This window comes from Schizosaccharomyces japonicus (assembly GCF_000149845.2).
Source record: "Schizosaccharomyces japonicus yFS275 unplaced genomic scaffold supercont5.3, whole genome shotgun sequence".
In the NCBI taxonomy this organism is placed as follows: domain Eukaryota; kingdom Fungi; phylum Ascomycota; class Schizosaccharomycetes; order Schizosaccharomycetales; family Schizosaccharomycetaceae; genus Schizosaccharomyces; species Schizosaccharomyces japonicus.
This window is the reverse complement of record NW_011627862.1, coordinates 1574885-1594229: the sequence shown is the minus strand read 5'-3', so window position 1 is coordinate 1594229 and position 19345 is coordinate 1574885. Positions and strand designations below refer to the sequence as shown.

The 19345-nt window shown below is 38.9% G+C and overlaps 5 protein-coding genes and 8 non-coding genes across 13 annotated transcripts; 6 read left to right on the top strand and 7 right to left on the bottom strand.

Annotated features, from left to right (window-relative positions):
* Nucleotides 1–104: 104 nt before the first annotated feature.
* On the bottom strand, nucleotides 105–3631 carry SJAG_01419 (MutS protein 3). Its single transcript, XM_002172631.2, has 2 exons — nucleotides 1661–3631; nucleotides 105–1617 (listed from the first exon to the last, which is right to left on the bottom strand). The coding sequence occupies exons 1-2, from the start codon at nucleotides 3350–3352 to the stop codon at nucleotides 373–375; spliced, it is 2937 nt and encodes a 978-aa protein (XP_002172667.1). The 5' UTR covers nucleotides 3353–3631; the 3' UTR covers nucleotides 105–372.
* Nucleotides 3520–4257, top strand: SJAG_01418 (diphthamide biosynthesis protein Dph3). Its single transcript, XM_002172630.2, has 3 exons — nucleotides 3520–3736; nucleotides 3789–3850; nucleotides 3904–4257. The coding sequence occupies exons 1-3, from the start codon at nucleotides 3694–3696 to the stop codon at nucleotides 4039–4041; spliced, it is 243 nt and encodes an 80-aa protein (XP_002172666.1). The 5' UTR covers nucleotides 3520–3693; the 3' UTR covers nucleotides 4042–4257.
* A 516-nt stretch (nucleotides 4258–4773) lies between these two features.
* SJAG_16301 lies at nucleotides 4774–4866 on the top strand. Its single transcript has one exon. It is a non-coding gene; the product is annotated as a tRNA-Ser (tRNA).
* Nucleotides 4867–5705: 839 nt separating this feature from the next.
* On the bottom strand, nucleotides 5706–5809 carry SJAG_16300. Its single transcript has one exon. It is a non-coding gene; the product is annotated as a tRNA-Leu (tRNA).
* Nucleotides 5810–7337: 1528 nt separating this feature from the next.
* SJAG_16299 lies at nucleotides 7338–7441 on the top strand. The gene has a single exon. It is a non-coding gene; the product is annotated as a tRNA-Leu (tRNA).
* Nucleotides 7442–8681: 1240 nt separating this feature from the next.
* SJAG_16298 lies at nucleotides 8682–8774 on the bottom strand. Its single transcript has one exon. It is a non-coding gene; the product is annotated as a tRNA-Ser (tRNA).
* Nucleotides 8775–9242: 468 nt separating this feature from the next.
* Nucleotides 9243–9335, bottom strand: SJAG_16297. The gene has a single exon. It is a non-coding gene; the product is annotated as a tRNA-Ser (tRNA).
* A 3608-nt stretch (nucleotides 9336–12943) lies between these two features.
* SJAG_16296 lies at nucleotides 12944–13042 on the bottom strand. Its single transcript has one exon. It is a non-coding gene; the product is annotated as a tRNA-Ile (tRNA).
* Nucleotides 13043–13384: 342 nt separating this feature from the next.
* On the top strand, nucleotides 13385–13477 carry SJAG_16295. Its single transcript has one exon. It is a non-coding gene; the product is annotated as a tRNA-Ser (tRNA).
* Nucleotides 13478–14715: 1238 nt separating this feature from the next.
* On the bottom strand, nucleotides 14716–14818 carry SJAG_16294. The gene has a single exon. It is a non-coding gene; the product is annotated as a tRNA-Leu (tRNA).
* Nucleotides 14819–15773: 955 nt separating this feature from the next.
* On the bottom strand, nucleotides 15774–17742 carry SJAG_01417 (monothiol glutaredoxin Grx5). Its single transcript, XM_002172629.2, has 3 exons — nucleotides 17296–17742; nucleotides 16090–17226; nucleotides 15774–16002 (listed from the first exon to the last, which is right to left on the bottom strand). The coding sequence occupies exons 2-3, from the start codon at nucleotides 16413–16415 to the stop codon at nucleotides 15885–15887; spliced, it is 444 nt and encodes a 147-aa protein (XP_002172665.1). The 5' UTR covers nucleotides 16416–17226; nucleotides 17296–17742; the 3' UTR covers nucleotides 15774–15884.
* Nucleotides 16638–17629, top strand: SJAG_01416 (pig-L). Its single transcript, XM_002172628.2, has one exon. It carries the CDS (start codon nucleotides 16702–16704, stop codon nucleotides 17461–17463), a length of 762 nt encoding a protein of 253 aa, XP_002172664.1. The 5' UTR covers nucleotides 16638–16701; the 3' UTR covers nucleotides 17464–17629.
* Nucleotides 17743–18182: 440 nt separating the features above from the next.
* On the top strand, nucleotides 18183–19227 carry SJAG_01415 (TRAPP complex subunit Bet3). The gene is made up of 4 exons (XM_002172627.2): nucleotides 18183–18281; nucleotides 18357–18451; nucleotides 18516–18801; nucleotides 18856–19227. Exons 1-4 carry the CDS (start codon nucleotides 18231–18233, stop codon nucleotides 18973–18975), a joined length of 552 nt encoding a protein of 183 aa, XP_002172663.1. The 5' UTR covers nucleotides 18183–18230; the 3' UTR covers nucleotides 18976–19227.
* The last annotated feature ends 118 nt before the right edge of the window (nucleotides 19228–19345 follow it).

Sequence of the window (19345 nt, the reverse complement as noted above, 5' to 3'; positions counted from 1 at the left end):
AAGTTCTGATTACCCTCCCGGTGGTGGTTGGAAGAAGAAAAGTTTCGTCAAGCACAAAGTTACTCCTAACCAGCCAGCACACTCAAACAGTACTGGTACATTATTACGGATTCGATGCTTTTTATTCAGATACCGCTGTTTTCCCTTTGTTGTTATTGTTCCTATTTAGCTAGAATGAGTAATACTCATTATGTTTAATACATTCTTGATGCTAAGTGCAGAAATGGTTATTTGTTATATACGTTGTTTAGCAACAAATGTGTATATAAACGCCCTCTAAGCGGCAATATTACTTCTATTTCAATTTTTTCAATCACCCTCGTATAGATATCGAAGTCATAATAATACATTGTATATAAGTCAAATAGTCCACTAGTCCGGATCATAGAGTATTTGACACTCTCTAAGCAATGCCTGCATCATCTTAGGAGTTAAACCCTCTTCGTCGCTTATGATATGCCGAATCCATTTGGCGAACTGAGAAAGCTCTTTCTCTTTATGTTTTTTTTCCAAATTAGCTGAAACTTTTTCGGCCCGAAGAAGGACACCTATAGGAATTTTAGCCATATGTGCGACATTAAGACCATAACTTTTTGGAGCTGTCCCCGGAACGAGCTTATACAAAAAGTAAATTAAATTAGATGCTGAAAATTTGGTATGTGACTCGATTGTTTGATTTTTCGAGTATCCCATGTAGCAGCACATTATGTTAGATGGATACAAATCTTCCAAAACTCTCAACCCAGGATAGTGAGTAACAAACAAAATAAATGCCTTTGTAGACGATAACAGATAATTCATGACTGCATATGAGATTGCTTCCCCATCTAAGGTGCTCGTACCTCGACCAAGTTCATCAAAAACTAGTAGTGACCGATCGGTAGCGTCCCTGAGAACACGCTGTGTCTCATTCATTTCAATCATAAACGTCGATTTCTTGTTTAACATATCATCATGAAAACTCATTCGCGTTAGTATTTTGTCCAACATGGGTAATCTCGCGGACTTTGCAGGCACAAAAGAGCCGAGTTGTGCAAGAATACTAATAAGTGCGACCTGTCGAATGATGGAGCTTTTCCCGCCCATATTTGGCCCAGTAATAAGTAAAGCACGAAGGCCATCTCTTTGAAGGCATATGTCGTTGGAAACATAAGGCCTCTCAAGCAACAGCTCAACCATTGGATGACGACAACCCAGTAAGTCAAATTTGTCATCAGTAAATTCTGGTTTTACATAGCCGGGTTGGGCAGCGACTTTCGCCAAAGACATAAGACAGTCTAAAGAAGCAGCAGCCGAGACAATATTCCGTAGTTTTTCGTAATCACGAAGGATACAATCCAGGAATTCCATATACCGTTCATTACTTAAAGCCTGTAGACTTTCCCTATGTTGATTAATTTCCAACACTGTTCTAGAGATTTTCGGTGAATGATACCGTGCCAGGCGTGCAGTACTGTTCAATTTAATCCAATCTGTAGGTACAGTTTTGCATCCACGAGACAACTCAACGCAATACTCAATATTGCCCCACGTCTTGTACTCAAGCTCAGGATAGTTAAACAGTTTTTGCAACTCTTCCAAATGAACCTGGAGATCCGCTTGTGCCATAATTATTGCCTAAAATATCAGTATTTATAGTTAATAAGTGATAGGCTCTTACCATTTTGTGTTCACGTATTTGACTTTTTAGAGTATTTTCCTGGCTGAGACTAGAATCACTACTCAACAACTCCTTATCATCGGTCCATAGCCCTATTTTGTTATTCTTTTGTGCCTCATCTGGGTGAATAGAGCTTAATAGCTCATCAACAAAATCATAAGCCTGTGGAAATACACCAATTAGCATGTTCAGGTAGGTTGAATGAAACGGGGTCTTCGTAGCACCATAAAACGCGCTTGATAAACTGTAAAATCCGCGTAAAATTATAAGTAATTCCGCCGGAGATGCTCGTTTATAGTATATTTTTGAAAGACCTTTTTCCAAATCAGGTAAGCGCCATAGTAAGTGACGCAAACGTTCGACAGAAGCACTTTGGGAAAAAGCAAGTTCACCCACAGCCTCCTGTCGCTTAATAATTTCTTCTTTGTTTAGGAGAGGTCTTTGTATCCATGCACGCAGCATACGCTGACCAAATCGAGTATAGGTATGATCAACAGCCCAGTACAAACTGCCAACGATAGAATAGTCAGTAAGGTTACGGAATACTTCCAGGTTTTTTAACGTATTATTGCTGAGCAGCATCGTGTTGCTAGACCTGAAATCCTGAAAATTCTGTGTCATTGTGAAAATGTTTTCCATTGAGAACTCGGTCATATAATCAATCATCAAGCTCAAGCATACAAGAACAAGTTTAGGAAGATTTATAATTTTTGTTAGGTGAAGATCAAGTAACGAGTGCTTGACGTGTCCAAACTTTGCGCAATAAAAGTCCTTTATATTTACAAAAGCCGCATCCGGCGTAATCCCTTTTAACTCCTGTGTCCATATGAGCGATCCGTCTTTCTCTTCTGTTTTTTTGTAAGACTCAATGCAAGTGGAAGAAGTTTGTGAGAAATCAGGAGTGTATATCAGTTCACAAGGATGAAGATGAGAAAATCGAGTTTGTAGTTCACCTCGTAAAAAGCTGTCTTCAAATTCGTCGTACACGACATTTCCGTCTACGGGATTTACAGCAACAATTCCAAAAAGAACTTTCTCGTTAACACCTGTACCGCCACGAGGCTGTTCCGTCACGCAAAGAATACACGAGTCTTGAGTAAAGTCGCCCTGAGTTGGCGCTTCTCGTACTGATGGTACTGGAGCCAGATATGTTCCCCTAGTATATACTTCCGTCACATCACGTTCAAAGATTTTACTTTTCGTCGTACTTTGGGATTTTAAAGCAGCTGTTTCTGTTTGTCTGACAACGCCAACCTTTAGTCCAGCATGTATTAACCGTTGTAAATGGAAGTCCGCACGAAAATTCGGAATAGAAGCGTTCATGAAGTTATGACTTAAATAACAACCGATATGAAGAATAGAAGAGACCGTTCGCGCATCTTCTCCAAAGAATCTGTATTTGTATCCCACCTCTACAGCAAGAATCGTATCGGGATAACGTCTTTTTAGACAGATGTACTGCTCCTCTAAGGGTGTATATTTTGTGTGACCAATTGAGGGAGGACGAGAAGGATTTCTTTCAACATCGCTCGTTCGTTTTTTGCGAGTGCTCCTTTTTAACTCGGAACTTGGTCGCTTCTTTTTCGTCTCTGACTTTTTAGCGGAAAGTGCATTAGGAGGAGACTGCTCTACATGTTTCTGCACAAGAGTAATTATAGGCAGATCATCGGAATCGTCAGACGAAGAACTCATTTCATTGGAATATTTAAAACAGAGTCTCGTGAGTTAAATGTGATTCAGAAGTTTGTTAAAAGAATGATAAAGATGATTTTGTCAAGATTGAATAAACAAAATTGAAAATTAAGATTGTTAGATAAAACAAAAAATTTCGTAAGGCGACGACATCAACCTAAACATATGTTTCATCTTCATAAAAAAATAGGCAAATGAGTATTAATTCATCAAATTACTGTAGCGCATACGTGGCGATACTTTGTAATCTGGTGGATCAAGATGGTGCCGAGTGGTAATATATATGCGAAACGAGTTGAGAAGAAAAAGTTGGCGAGAACAAAAAACGCTCAACAGAAACAATGTCGTTCTACGATGAAATTGAGCTTGAAGATTTTACGTTCGGTATATATACGTTATTGTCAATATTTGACGGAAAATACTGACAGTTTAATAGATTCTGTGAACAACATTTACACATTTCCCTGCCCTTGTGGCGACCGTTTTGAGATTTCCCTCGTAAGAATTTACTTGATAGAATTTTTGTTTTCTTTTATTACTAACAATCGTAGGAAGATTTGAAGAACGGTGAAGATGTTGCTCGTTGCCCTAGCTGCAGTTTGATTGTCAGAGTCATTTTCGACGAAGATATGTTTGTTGAGACGGAAGACACTGAACAAGTGGAAGCACCGGTTGTTGTTGTCGCCTAATTGTTTAAATTTCTCATTATTGGTCAGGTTTTTATCTATGAAATTTGTTTTGTTGAAATAGACAGGAGGAAATCATTAGGAGAATTGTTGTTGTACATCTATTGTGTATTGTCATTGATTGAATAGCTCATTTTGTACATCCTCTATCTAATCAAAAGAGCTGTTAATTAATGTTCTATATTGCCATTGGTATTTGTAATATTTCACTTAACGAAACGATGTAATTTTGTTTGATAAAAAGACCAACTTCTTTCGAATTGTTTCTCTGCATTACTGCTCAGTTTTTATACGTACTTTATTTCGTTTTAAGTGATTTAAACTTTAAGGGGTGCGAACAGCTCAGTACAGAAGAAACGGTATCATTATTATCGTATGCTTTAAAGTTCAATTTAAATACTTCTACTTGCAACAAGAATAGTGTTCAGTATTAACTATACAAGAAAACTGGCTCTAATATATGTAATGTATATTATAGTTATCATTTGCAATTTATAAAATCAAATAAAGGTGTTTCTACTTAAAGCTGTATATTTGATGAGACTCTTCAAAAGATATTCGCGGATGATTGTCTATGTGGTTGGAAGGAAAAAAGTTTTGTTTAAAAAACTCGACTGTATCAACGGAATTGTTCTTTATCCGTGTAACTAAAACTATCAATTGAGCAATCAACTAACTCACAATGTGAGAAGACATTGAGTTATTAATCTCAAATCCCACAAAATTTCAACAAGAGTCACTATGTTCGAGCGGTTAAGGAGTTAGACTTGAATTCGTTCAGGTATCTAATGGGCTATGCCCGCGCAGGTTCAAGTCCTGCTGGTGACGAAGCTCTTTTGTTGCGCAGCTTTTTCGTCTTTTTTAAAAGCGAAACACAACAGCGTTTATTTTGTCTAGTTTTAGTGAAATGATCTGAACCCTCGCTTGAGACACCATCGGGAAAGTTGGTGAATTGTAGCAGCAGAAAATAATACTGTATTAAAGTAACTGTTGCATTTACTCATGAAGCTAACCAGAGTTCAATTAATATTTTACTTTTCATTTTATGGATTTTTTAAGATTTGGTTTTTTGTGACTTAAGGTTTCGGCCATGCGATTAAGCGAGAAATAGAGATAAAGTGTTTATAGTTATTACAGTCACCAATACTAATTTTAAAGCCTAAAAAAAATCACAAATACCATTTCAAGTTGGTACTGATCGTTCGCCAAAATTTTGTTCAGCAGTTTGACCATTTTTTTAGATTTCTGTAGAAAGTATTTTAAGGTTTGTATCTAGCGAACCCAATGTACGATATTTCTGTTTTGATTAAACATGAAAAATGGGACCTCGGATGTCCTAGGTTTTGGACTAAACTAGCGGCCTAAACATGTTCCTTGCATTCATTTCTTTTTTCTCAACGAGTTGAGATATCACAACGTTAAAATTTAGAGAACTTGTAATATAAGATAGTTCATAGCGCAATTGCTACAATAGGCAGTCAATACCACGGAACTTGTCATTACTGCTTGATATTGTTTGATAATACTGGCGTGTCTGTTTAAGAAAGACTAAAATGCTTTACTCGAAGTAATTTAGTTGGAAACCTAATTTAGCGAGACACGACAATTCCCTAAGCGACGAAAGAAAAAAGAAAAGAAACCGAACGCAGCAACAAAAACGAGAATAATGCAGCGAGCGAGGTTCGAACTCGCGCGTTTATCAACAGCAGAGTTTCCATCGACCGTTCAGTCAACTTAAATCTGCCCCCTTAGACCACTCGGGCATCGCTGCTTCAGATGCTCAGTGTGGTTCAGGGGACGTCTTCTTCAACAATTGAATGCTGTGTGTCAGTAGACTACTCCCTTTGAGAGTGTCTAACTGTGCAGCTGCACAGTGAGGACGGTCTTTAGTTGCTACTAGCCTTTCTTGAACTTTGCTTGGTCGCGGTGCTAAGAAGTTATTCTATTTCTCAATTATCTGTTTGAGGAAATTAGTCGTCACTCTCACCTAAATTTCCATAGTGGAAAGCGGTTCTGTGTTGATGCCCAAGACATCAGCTATTGTTCCATTACCTCCCATTTACCGACTTTGTTGCAGAATCGTTTGCTGGAACCCAAGTTTCCACAGGAGAAGGAGTAGTGTGTGTAAAGTTTAAACGAATGTTCTTTAGAATCTAACAGTTTCAAAGTTTATCTAATAATATCAATAGCTGAACATCATTACTGCTGGCAATTTCGGCTCTTTGCCTTTTTGTTTGCTTCAATCTTTATGATCCAAGCGAGAAATAATTAATTCGGATTATTGGGGAAAACTTTCTTCTTTTCTTCCGTCTCGATATAGAGCATAATTATAAACGATCAATGTACCAAAACGAAATACTAGTGTAATGAAACACAAGTCAATAACAGTCGGCTCATGACTAATTGAATATTCTAACAAATGACTCGTATATTCCTCCTTTAGCTGAATGATATGGTGCTTTCTTCTCGTTCTTCTCGTCTTTTTTTATGAATGTACGAAATGAGTTCTGAAATGGTTGCGATGTTACATTTTCGCCTTTACAATCAAATTTATACGTCATTTGCATATGTTAATTCTTGCCTTGCTTCTTATAGTATCTCATGACGTCTCTTTTTCTTCCAAGTTTTGCATAACATAATCTAGTAAAGCCAATGTGCAATGATCATTGCATGTCAATTACTCGAGGCTGGTTGTTGAAATCAATCTTCTAAAACTAGACTAAATACTAATAATATAGCTTCACGTAAAATACACACTCTACTTGAAGTTAAGTGTGAAGGTTCAGAAACTTGCCTGTAGTTTAAACTTGCAAAGGCAGTACACAAATCCCAGAGTGTAAGGGCTCAATGACATTAGAACTAGTACATTCGTAGCTGAAAAGAAACCTAGTAAGTATACCTACTCAATTACTATCAAATAACATTATTATAAAAAAATCAATGATGACTGTCCGACCAGTACTTTGTTATTTGCTACTTTTCAGCTTCGAGTGAACGTTATGTAATTAATATGCCGCGACACAAATGTGTTTGTATAATCTCATCCTTATCGTCAATGACCGTAATTACTTAGAATTACAAGAATAACTAACTGTATGCACCACGCGAAATCTGAATTTACACGATTTGTCGATACTAGTAGGTAGTGAGGCTTGAATCTTACTTAAATGTCTTCACACATTTTGGGGGATGTCACTTTGGTTGGTATTACAGCTCTCAATATCGAAGACAGAGGCTTACTGACACACAGCATTCAATTGTTGAAGAAGACGTCCCCTGAACCACACTGAGCATCTGAAGCAGCGATGCCCGAGTGGTCTAAGGGGGCAGATTTAAGTTGACTGAACGGTCGATGGAAACTCTGCTGTTGATAAACGCGCGAGTTCGAACCTCGCTCGCTGCATTATTCTCGTTTTTGTTGCTGCGTTCAGTTTCTTTTCTTTTTCTTTCGTCGCTTAGGGAATTGTCGTGTCTCGCTAAATTAGGTTTCCAACTAAATGACTACAAGTAAAGCATTTTAGTCTTTCTTAAAACAGACACGCCAGTGTTATCAAACAATAGCAAGCAATGTACTGATAATTCAGGGCCTCAAGCATTGCGTTGAAAGCCCAAGGTGTACAAGTTTATCAGATCACATTCTAATAATATGAATATTTTCTAATAAAAAGAACAGTTGCACAAGGACAAAAACGCTACGTGCTTAAGAATAAACTGTTTAAGTTTGTTTCATTATTCATTCCAAATAAAAATGAATTAATAATATTCTAAGAATTTGCTTGAAGACAATAGATCGACGGGAAAGTTTAGAGTTACTGACCCAGTATGGTATTATAATAACAGAATTATTTGGCAAAGGCGTTATTATTTACTTCTTTCTTGTGGAATTGCTTGCAGTAACAAAGTAGCGACTATATCAGGTACTATTCACTACTAAATTTAGTAAACAATAAGCCATGTTACTATAGAAAAGTCTAAATAAAAAAAATGAGTACTAATTATTGAGAGCTACTATAATATTCTCAGTAAAATCAATTAAAGAAAATCTTACTAAACAAATTTTTTATAACTTTGAGTAGAGAGTTGTTGTCAACAAATTCATTATGTCTTGTTCCCTTTACGTTTGCACGGGTTTCGTTAACTCGTCAAATCTAATTAATAACGTAATCATAAATTGAAGTAATTGTTGCTTGAGGTTCGCTTAGCTTTATTAATATGTGTTAGCGAAAACCACGGTAAAAGACAAACTAACTAAATGAACAAATCACCAATGAATTGCAACGTTTAGGCATAAGTTTATTAATAGTCTTAATTGCTTGTTAAACCAGTCTACGTAATTTCGATACATACAGCAGAGTTTTGAATTTTGTTGTTCACTTATTTGCAGGGCCGAAACCTTAATCAAACTCGCGAAAACCTAATATTGGGTTCAAACGGAAAGAAAAATGAACTATGATGATAATTAATTATTATTGAATGGATTCATAAATCAACTAGAAGGTCCTTGCAGAATTATTGTTTCCATGATTTTGATACACGAATAAACCCACGCGGAGGGTTAGAACCTTTCACTAAAATTAAACAATTTAACTAAGGCTTATTTTTCATCGCAAAAAATAATAGAAGAATGCGAAGTAAAAGAGCTTCGTCACCAGCAGGACTTGAACCTGCGCGGGCATAGCCCATTAGATGCCTGAACGAGTTCAAGTCTAACTCCTTAACCGCTCGGACATAGTGACTCTCGTTGAAATTTTGTGAAAACTGTCATTGAAGTAAGAATAATTACTAAGGCCAAACGTGAATTGCAGAGGAATTTATAAAGTCGAAAAGCCAACAGTTGATGACATAATGGTAATAGCTGAAACACACTCACAAACTGTGATACTAAACTTCCGCTAAAATATTAACTATCCAATTATTACCAGAATTGGATCGACTAGTAAAATCAGATAAGATCATGCATCAAACTCGCGAAAACCTAATATTGGGTTCAAACGGAAAGAAAAATGAACTATGATGATAATTAATTATTATTGAATGGATTCATAAATCAACTAGAAGGTCCTTGCAGAATTATTGTTTCCATGATTTTGATACACGAATAAACCCACGCGGAGGGTTAGAACCTTTCACTAAAATTAAACAATTTAACTAAGGCTTATTTTTCATCGCAAAAAATAATAGAAGAATGCGAAGTAAAAGAGCTTCGTCACCAGCAGGACTTGAACCTGCGCGGGCATAGCCCATTAGATGCCTGAACGAGTTCAAGTCTAACTCCTTAACCGCTCGGACATAGTGACTCTCGTTGAAATTTTGTGAAAACTGTCATTGAAGTAAGAATAATTACTAAGGCCAAACGTGAATTGCAGAGGAATTTATAAAGTCGAAAAGCCAACAGTTGATGACATAATGGTAATAGCTGAAACACACTCACAAACTGTTGATACTAAACTTCGCATAAATAATTAACTATCCAATTATTTACCAAGAATTTGATCGACTAGTAAAATCAGATAAGATCATGCATTAAACGTCTTTTACAAGCACAATCTTAAATAAATGCAAAATTGTAATAATGTGATTTCTTATATTGTGAGAAGAAAGTTTTAGTAAGGACAAAGCAAAACAAATCTAATTAATCAGTTTCATTATGGCTGAGCAAGAGAAATTTTTCAGTTAACTTGGTTAAGATTTCAAACATACATGATATATCAAATAAGCAACGTCGATGTGTGTGTATTATCCATAACTTTGTTGTTCAAAGACAATATATAAAGTTAACAAATTTACACGCTAAGTAGAATAACGAAATATATTTAATACCATACCGTATAAAGTCGTTTCTCACTTTGAATGAATGAGTCATCGAGAAAAAGCGGTCTAAATCAGATCGGCCCTTGAAGCAACTCGAAAAAGGTAATTTCTTCAAGTCCAGCTTCGTTTCGTAACTAAACTGTTCTCCTTATTTGTATACCTGAAATCATTCTCACTAAAAGTTCACTCTATTTGCAATCCAAATCTTATAAGTTTTCCTCGAGCCTAACAATTAGAAGAAGCGTATCGTAATTCTCATTGTTCTCGATTAAGTCCATCACCTTGTTTACTCTTGCCGTATTTCTCATTTCATCGCACATGTTCGGCGCGTTCAGCTTTATAGTATAACGTTGGCGATAATTAATCTAATTGGATACATAAATTAAACATTCGGCTCTGTTTGACGGGCGACGAGTTAAAATTTAAAAGTAACTGTAAGCGGTCGGAGTCGTACAAAACGATTGGAAGGAGAATATGACTAAGCTTCGGCACCTTCGCTTACCGTCTAGGAATCAATATGCGAGACTGTTTAGAATGACAGAAAAGAAATCACCTTGTGTGCACAATTATTTTTCTTACTTCAATTAAGACAGTGTGCAAGTCAAGTAACGTCAATCAACGTAAAAGCATTAAAGTTCACATATAGGATTTAAAGTTTTACCATTCGTATTCTTCTTGTTACTCACAAAATCGATTATCTTAAGCTCTTTTCAGTATAACACAAAGGCGTGTTTCATTTTAAGTGTTACAAGTAATTGTATAGAAATAGAAGAAACAGTAAAGCTAAATGTGGAATTCTGGTTATGTGACAACTTTCCTATCTAATTGTAGGCTTCTTGAACAAGTAACCAACACAACTACTACTTATAAACCATTAAACAATAAAAGAACTTTAATTGCATTATCTTTCCCTTAAAAAATTCCTTCTCTCACAAGATTCGCAAAGCAAAACTTTTACGCATTCGGAAACCTGTGATCTCTGAGTAATCAAGATTGGTGCATTGAATTTCTAGTTAAATTATCCGCAAGTTCAACGATAAAAGGCTCATGAGTACTGCATGTTCATTTGGTTTATATACTTACCGTGTTTCCCAATTGCGTAAGTTGCCAATTACAACTAAAATAAACGATAACTTTTAATTGAGGAAGTTGTTCAAATAAAGGTTTCAAGACTTAAGTTATAACCTTTATTAATTATATTAAATGCAGAAAGACTATCTAAATGTTAAACGATATACAAATTCTATTGATTTATTTCTTCAGATATCTCGTCACGACAGTTACAGAAAGTTATTCCAAACATAATTCACTACTTGTCGAATATCAATTGGTCAATGCTGTTTTATTTTTTATAGTTCATAGTATACCTGCAAGCCTTTTGACCAGTTACATTAGAAAAGTCTAATCTTTCGTAAATACTCTTACATCAACCTTCACTGTTTACACAAATATGTTATGGTTCAGGTCCAAATTATGGTTTAGTTATCTGGTAATCTTATTCAATCGACTTGGCAGTGCTTGGTCCTATTCACTCAACAGTGTAGAATAAGGTATCAGTTAGTGCAACATAAATTACATGTTGCGACAACTCAAAGAAAACGGAATTTATGTGGTGGATGCACTCGTAGCATCGTAATTAATTGTTATCATTAAATTTATGAATAATAATATTAAATGATTAATGATAAAATCAAGCGTCTAGTATTAAGAATTAATCTAAAACTTTTTTTTATTAATAATGCGAAGTAGCTGAAGCAAGATAGAAAACAACAATATTTTTAGGCTTAAAGACAAACGGATACTAATATAACTAGTCAATCTGTTCGTCTGAAGTTCCCAGAGTCGAGAAGCAATTCCATTTGCAAGAACTAAAGATACACGAAAAGACTACCTAAAACTAACAGCTTCACAACAGGACTGTCACATAGGTCCCCATTGTCTTTGATTCAAGAGAATAGTTCTTAATTGGCTTCAAACGGTGATTGCAACCATCCGCTCAGTTTGTTAACAAGGTTCGCTTAACTGAACCTTAAATAATAAAATGCGACAATGAGAAAAGTAATGCGTTAACTGTTGAAATGAGCCTGTAGTGTTCCGCGGATTTTTGGCAATTGAACTAACAAGTATTTATGTTAATTGTCTAATAATCTCCTACTAATCGTAATTTTCTGTTAAGGAATTACAAGATTCCAATAAAACCGAAGTCCAGGCTTTGCGGAACGTGCCGATAGTAGAATTGTTTAGAGAGAAACAATGTGATCACTGTTTCTCTTCCGTTCATCCGTTTGTTTAGGCGGAAGCTTGCCGTTGGTTTGGCTACGTCGTCGCCAAGATTCCAAAAGTACATGACATAAAGCCAACAATTTCATGACACTGGAATGTTACGCTTTGTTATTTTATATACGGTTCATCAGAAATTACTATTACTTACTATTACTACATACACACACACTTTCCTACTTTTATCGTGCGTACCTGCTTGCAACACTCGCTTTGCTGTCCACCGTTTAACGTCGGTGACAGCAGCAAAAAGACGTGGAGACCCCCTTCCCTGCTGGGACGGCTCGAGTGAATCCTATCGCTGTCGCACTGCCTCTGACCCGGGGTTGACGTGCGTTGTTGCCAACCTCTGCCGGTGGCCCCGTGTTTAATCCCCTCTGCTACTGGCAGCTGCCCGCCAGAGTCGGTAGGAGAATCAGAGGATCAACAGCGAGACTCGAACCCGTGAACACCGCCTCACCAGGTGACGAAGGGACTGTCTCTCCATCTGAGCCATTACAGCTTAAAAGTTGCTTTTCTGAGCCTATTATATAGCATTGCTCCACTTCTTGTTCCACTTGCTAATTCTTGTTCCTATTCAGTTGTACTAAATGATTACTACTCACTAACGTAGTTAGTGGTAAATAAATAACGTATACGAGACAACATAACATACTTTGAACAGCACACACATCATATATAGTAGACTTGGTGCTGGCTTGTTTTATTTTGCTTTGTTTTATTTCATCCCAATCACCAGCAGAAGAGGCCAAAACCATGCACCCACATATGTCGATGCAGCACAGCCGTTTTATGCAAACAAAACAAAAAGCTATGCTCCCGGCGAGGATCGAACTCGCGATTTTCACGTAGCATACCTGGTAAGAGGTGTACCATATAAGCATGAGGCCTTTACCAACTTGGCCACGGGAACCTTCTTGCCTGTTGTGGAGCAAATACATTTATGTGATTGACTCCGAGTACTTTTGACCTTTGAAATGAAACAATCATTCAACTGATTAGTCTCTTAAATTGAATGACTAAGCATTCGCTAGCATTCATTGAATAGGTAATATAAATATGCAAGAGTTCAATGGCTACAATCCGTTGAACGCTACTTGTTTCTTTTAGCAATAACTTTCAGAACATATTGCGCATAACATAACATTTAGGTTTTATTAACCGAAGCTTATTGAATGGTTAAAGGAAACCAACAAACAGTAATCCTCAATCGAACTAAATATATCCGGCCTCGAACCAGGACAGATATGGCGATGTCACTATGTCCGAGCGGTTAAGGAGTTAGACTTGAACTTGTTCAGGTATCTAATGGGCTATGCCCTCGCAGGTTCAAGTCCTGCTGGTGACGAGATACACGGGATTATCTGTCCCATTGCTTTTTGTTTTTGAGAGATGCAGTTTATATTGGCTACTTTTAGTAAAAATGCTTAGTCTTTCGGCTTGCATTTTCAAGTTGCATCAACATCAGAAGTATTGAAAGGTGTAAAACGGTATATAACTATTTAGAATTGCAAGTAATGTACAGATAATTACGTATAGTTGTTGGTTCCATGGTTTTTAATTTTTTTTTAACAGTTTAGTATCCAAATTTTCGCATTTTTGAGTAAGGTTTCGGCTCTACGAACAAGCGAGAATCTGTATGTACCAGCTAATATGAATTAAAGTTATCAAAATTCAACAAAATTAATACTAAAAGTGATTTTGGATGAGTGGTAAATCGCCATTGCTCATTGGAAGTTTATACAATGATTTGGGTTGTCTTTAGTTTTCTTTTCATAAATATCAAGTAAGGTTTTCTGCTAAGCGAGCAATATATATAAAAAGGTCTGTATGAATGAATATTTCTTGGATCAAGACACATATGAAAAGAGACAATATGATAGATTCGCCTAATTTTAACACATATTTTCTAAAGAAAAAAATGTTTAATTTGAAAAACGATCTGGTAAAGAATGATGTGCTCAAAATAAAAGACGGTAGACTATGCAGCTTAACCCCATTAGTATAACAGAAATTACTATTCCTTGTAGTGCTTTGGGGCTTAGTATAATTTGTTCGTTAGTCCATATTCTTTTTCTCTGTACTGACCAGTCATTCTGATGTTATTTTCTAGACGTAGACAACTTGGTACACTTGTTACTTTTAACAACTAAATGAGGAAATACAAGTTAGTATCGCTTATTTTAATAGGCCCGCAGGTGTCATTGTCACAGTTTACTCAAACGAGATACCTCGTTGTAGATTTAGGTTTCCAACAAGTTCAATCGTATTATATATTACAAATTGTTTTTACGAACTTTGAGCCCTATTTTGAAAGTACCTTAACTCTTGTATTTTTTCCGTGAGGTACTGCAATTGAAAGCGTATTGTTATTGGAATGAGTGTAAAAAAAACTATTGTTTATTTCGTCTCAAGCATGATGTTAAAGCCATAGCAGTAAACACAGTGATTACAATTATCAATTAAATATCTGTGTCCGTGCTTAGGAAAGTTTTCATGCTGAAGTTGTAGACGTATGGCCTCAATTTATTCCGACAAATGCTGAAGTAGTTTCAGCAACAAAAAAACGAACAACAAGAACAATAATGCAGCGAGCGAGGTTCGAACTCGCGCGTTTATCAACAGCAGAGTTCCATTAGCCTTTCGGCCGACTTAAATCTGCCCCCTTAGACCACTCGGGCATCGCTGCTTAGGACATTTTGTTGTTGTTCGAGGCCATATTTGTTTAGCTCGATTAAGGATTCTTGTTCATAGGCTTCAAAGAATGAATAACTTCTTCCTTTGAACCTTTCCAATAAGTTTCGATTAATAATATAATATTATGTCACGTGCCATAAGTTTTGAAAGTTATTGAAAAAAGAAACAAGTAGTGTTTAACGGACTATAACCATTCAGCTCTTGCATATTTATATTGACTATTTAATTGATACTATCTTTTGTTGCTAATTCGTATTTGTAATGTTTGTTAATTCTTGGAAAATAAAATAATTATAATTTCGCAAGCTGTGCAATATAAGGCAATAACTCAGAATTGCTTTGCTTCGTAATAGCAATGAATGCTGTGAATGCTTAGTCATTCGATTTAAAAAGCTAATCAGTTGAATGATTGTTTCATTTCAAAGGTCAAAAGTACTCGGAGTCAATCACATAAATTTACCTGCTCCGTGACAATGCCCCATAGTTCGAGGAAGTTCTTCTACAATGAATGTTGTGCATGAGTAACTAGTATCTTTATTACTGGGAATCTGCATAGGGAGAACAGTCTTTAGTTGCTATTAGACTTTTTTGAGCTTCGCTTAGTCGCGGTGCTAAGAGATTACTTTATATCTTTCATAGTTGTTTGAATAGATTAGTGAAGGGATAGAAGTATGCTTTACTTTGCATTAACTCTTGACAAAGTGAGAAAACGATGCAGCAAACCTCAGCAATCCTGTGCCCAAATCATTTTTCTATACTGTCCTATCTGAAGCTTCCCGTCTGGGAAACGGTTAACTTGAGGTTTTTGTTACATGCCAATAGCTGTTCTACACGATTTCTATATCTTCATATTCCCGCATTCCCAATCAAAGTTTTCGGCGATGCGAATAACGACCGCCAATTACCGATACAACAATCCTTCCCTCCCGCTTCTTCCCCCCTCCACATACCAAAACATCTTTATTTATCCAATCTATAACTCCACTTTTAGTACAAGCTCCAGTTGCCTGCGCATTCATTCATTACATTTTGTACGGTTGCCAATTGCCGAACCTTTGCTACTTGGTCTCGGCATTTGAAGTCTCAGCGGAATTCTCGTTGCCGTTTTCTTCGGCAGCTTCCTCAGATGCTTCGTCGACGACGTCAGCCTCCTTGAACATTTTGCGTAATTCACCCCTGGGGATTAGTTAGCGAAGCGAAAGATAGTGCGAGCCCAGCGCGTCCGTACGCGTTCCAGTGAGCCCGATTCGGTCATGTACGTACGATTTATGCATAGTGAGCAGCAGGTCGGTGCCGCCGACAAACTCTCCGTGGACATAAAGTTGGGGGATCGTGGGCCAGTCGCTGAACTCCTTTATGCCCTGGCGGAGCTCGTTGTCAGCGAGGACGTCGTATGTGGCAAGCTTGCGAGGATCAATGTTTTCGAGAGAGAGGACCTGTATAGCCGCACGGGAGAAGCCACACATTGGTCTGCTGGGTGTTCCTTTCATAAAGAGGACCACAGGATCCTCCTTGAGGGCTTGCTCAATGGCCTGACGCGTCTGCGTCGACAGACGCCGGATGGTTTGTAGAATGGGCGAACGGAACATGGCAGAAGGAAGATGAGTGCTGGAGACGAAATGAAGGCAAGAGGAGGAAGGGAGACAGCCAAAACAAGCGAAACCTTATTTATATTAAGATTCATGATCAACAGGGGCCACTAGCGCAAACCTGCATTGTGTTATTCAGTCTCACTAAATCACATTAAAACACATTGCATTCCCTTAAACCTCGTTGCATCTCACTGCGACTCACTGTAAAACACCCACGCAGCGCCTCATCAAACGTTTCCCTCAAAACCCCACTGGAGCAGACTGGCATCATCCAGCTTCCACCATGAACTGGCTCTTAATTACGATCGCCGTTTCCATTGCCGGCATTACCTTCGCCCTCAATGCGGCGTCCCCGGGACATGAGCAGCTGCTCGACCATGACGTTCTTTTTGTGTTTGCACACCCTGACGACGAGTCTATGTTCTTCGGGCCCACAGTAGACTTTGTTAGCCGACGCCGGCACGGAGGCGTCCATTTGCTATGCCTTTCTAACGGAAATGCCGACGGCTTAGGAGCTATTCGCGCCAAAGAGATCGTAGAGGCCGCTTCCCGTTACAAGATCCCCGCGTCCAATGTCCACGTTGTTGAGGATCCGAAGTTGCAGGACGGCATGCGGAACACGTGGTCGACGACTGCCGTCGCAAGTGCCGTTGGATCCGCTATAGAGTCCGCCAAGTCTGCTGGCCGCTCCATTTCATTGGTCATCACTTTTGACGGCTACGGCATCTCTGGCCATGCAAATCACCGTGCTTGTCACCGTGGCGTCATTGACTATGCGCGGGAACACCGCGGTCTGCGCGTCTACACACTGGACTCGGTGAATATTCTGCGCAAGTACTGGACGCTGCTGGACGCGACGTTCACCTACTTGACTTACCGTTGGGGCTCCGAGCGCCGGGTAGTCGTCTGCGCTGATCACCGTGCGCAAGCGCGGATTCGCGATGCAATGGTGGAGGCACACAAGAGCCAGATGGTCTGGTACCGTCAAATCTGGATTAGTTTGTCTCGTTACATGAGCACCAACTCTCTCCGTCGGGAACTCTAGCGGGGATAATGTGGGGAAATGTGGGGTTCGCGCATGTGCTCCACCGGATTGTCCATCCATTCCCGGTTGTATGATATCATTCCTACGCTTGTCGGACAGGATCCGTCTTTGAGCGTTTTGACACTCTTTGGGGTTTTTTATAGTAAATTTATGATTGTGGATGAAACGAGAGGGATTGGAGATTGGCCGGGCAGGAGGGGTGTGTGAACAAGCTTGGCGGGGCTAGGGGGAGTTATGACATTGGTCCCATGACGACTGAGTGACAAAAAACACTGCTGAGGGTCGCTTACTCAAACCTTAAAAAACTTAAACAAACACAAACACCAAAGAGTATAAACAAAACACTTAACATTCAATTTATGTCTAACACTACTAAATACTAGGACTAACCACATAAATGAAAGGATGTTGCTCAGATACCGTTGTAGTCTTTGAGAAATCTTATGCTCTCATAGTATTCAAGCATAAAAAGGTTGTCATCACCACAACACCCTAACAAAGTGGACACTGCTTCCACACGTGCCATCTCTTCTCCAGCACACAGTCACCTCCACAAGAGTAGAGTCGACACGCGTGTACAAGCAGAAACAGGTCGCTGTATGGCAGACGAGGCAATGTGCTCTGCTGATGGTAAACTGTGTCTGCAACCCCCTCCTTATATACACGTTTGTGACTGCTAAAATGCCCCCGCAAACAAACCCCCACTTGCTATGTGCGTCAGCGAATACGGCACACGCGTTGCCGACAGGCCCACGACGACCACGACGATGCCGAAAAGTAAATTGGGCGAGGATGTGTACAAGAAAGCAGACAAAGTGGTTCGTACTACGCGTGGCGGATGCTGTTGAACGTCTGTGTGTGTGTGGATCTTGTGCTAACTGGGAAACGCTTAGAACGCTGAGCTGTTCGTCTTGACCTATGGCTCCATCGTTGCACAATTGTGCAAGGAGATGCCCTACGACCAGGTTAACGCGGAATTAGAAAAGATGTACGACCGTAGCCCATTGTCGTGTATGCTTTTATTTTTCTTTCTAACCTCAAAAACCATTTAGGGGCGAAAACATTGGTGTTCGTTTGATTGAAGAGTTTCTTGCCAAAACCGAGTGTGAGCGGTGTCAGGATTTCCGCGAAACGGCCGAGACAATCTCGAAAATCGGTTTTAAGATGTTTTTGAACTACATGCCTGTCATTACCAGCTGGTCTGAAGACGGGAAAACGTTTGTTTTGAACTTGGATGAGAATCCACTTGCAGAGTTTGTCGAACTGCCTCTTGAAGCCCGCGGGATCCTGTGGTACTCGAATATTTACAGTGGAATTATCAAGGGTGCCCTACGAATGGTATGCGCGGGTGGAGAGTTCTTGGGTTCGGAGGGCTGTCACTAACATGGATAGGTTCAAATTGAAGTGAATACACGCTTTATCAAGGATATCCTCAGAGGTGATGATCACACGGAGCTAAGTGTTTCGTTTGTCCGAGTCATCGACGACGAAGTCCCTCCCGGTGACGAGTAAGTTGGAACAGGTAACAAGCAGGTTTTATGACCTTGTCCGTAACTCTCTTTGATACCCCCCTTCTCTCCGCCTTATGTAAAACAAGTGAGAAGTGTGCACGCAAGTGTGCACTTTTGTACCCAAGCATGCGTCCGCATACGCAGACGCAGGCATCACATAGCACTACTATACACAATTACCATACACATCTAATAAACTACTGCAAGTAACTACGAGCGAGTGCGAGTGACCACAGGCAACCCAAGTGACACCGATCGCCGTGGCTCATGCCGTCGATCGTCGATCTCAGTCGATCAATGATCCACTCGCTGCTGTCGCAGTTCAGTTAGCCCCTTTCTCACACGCGGATCTCCGAACCCGATGATCCGAT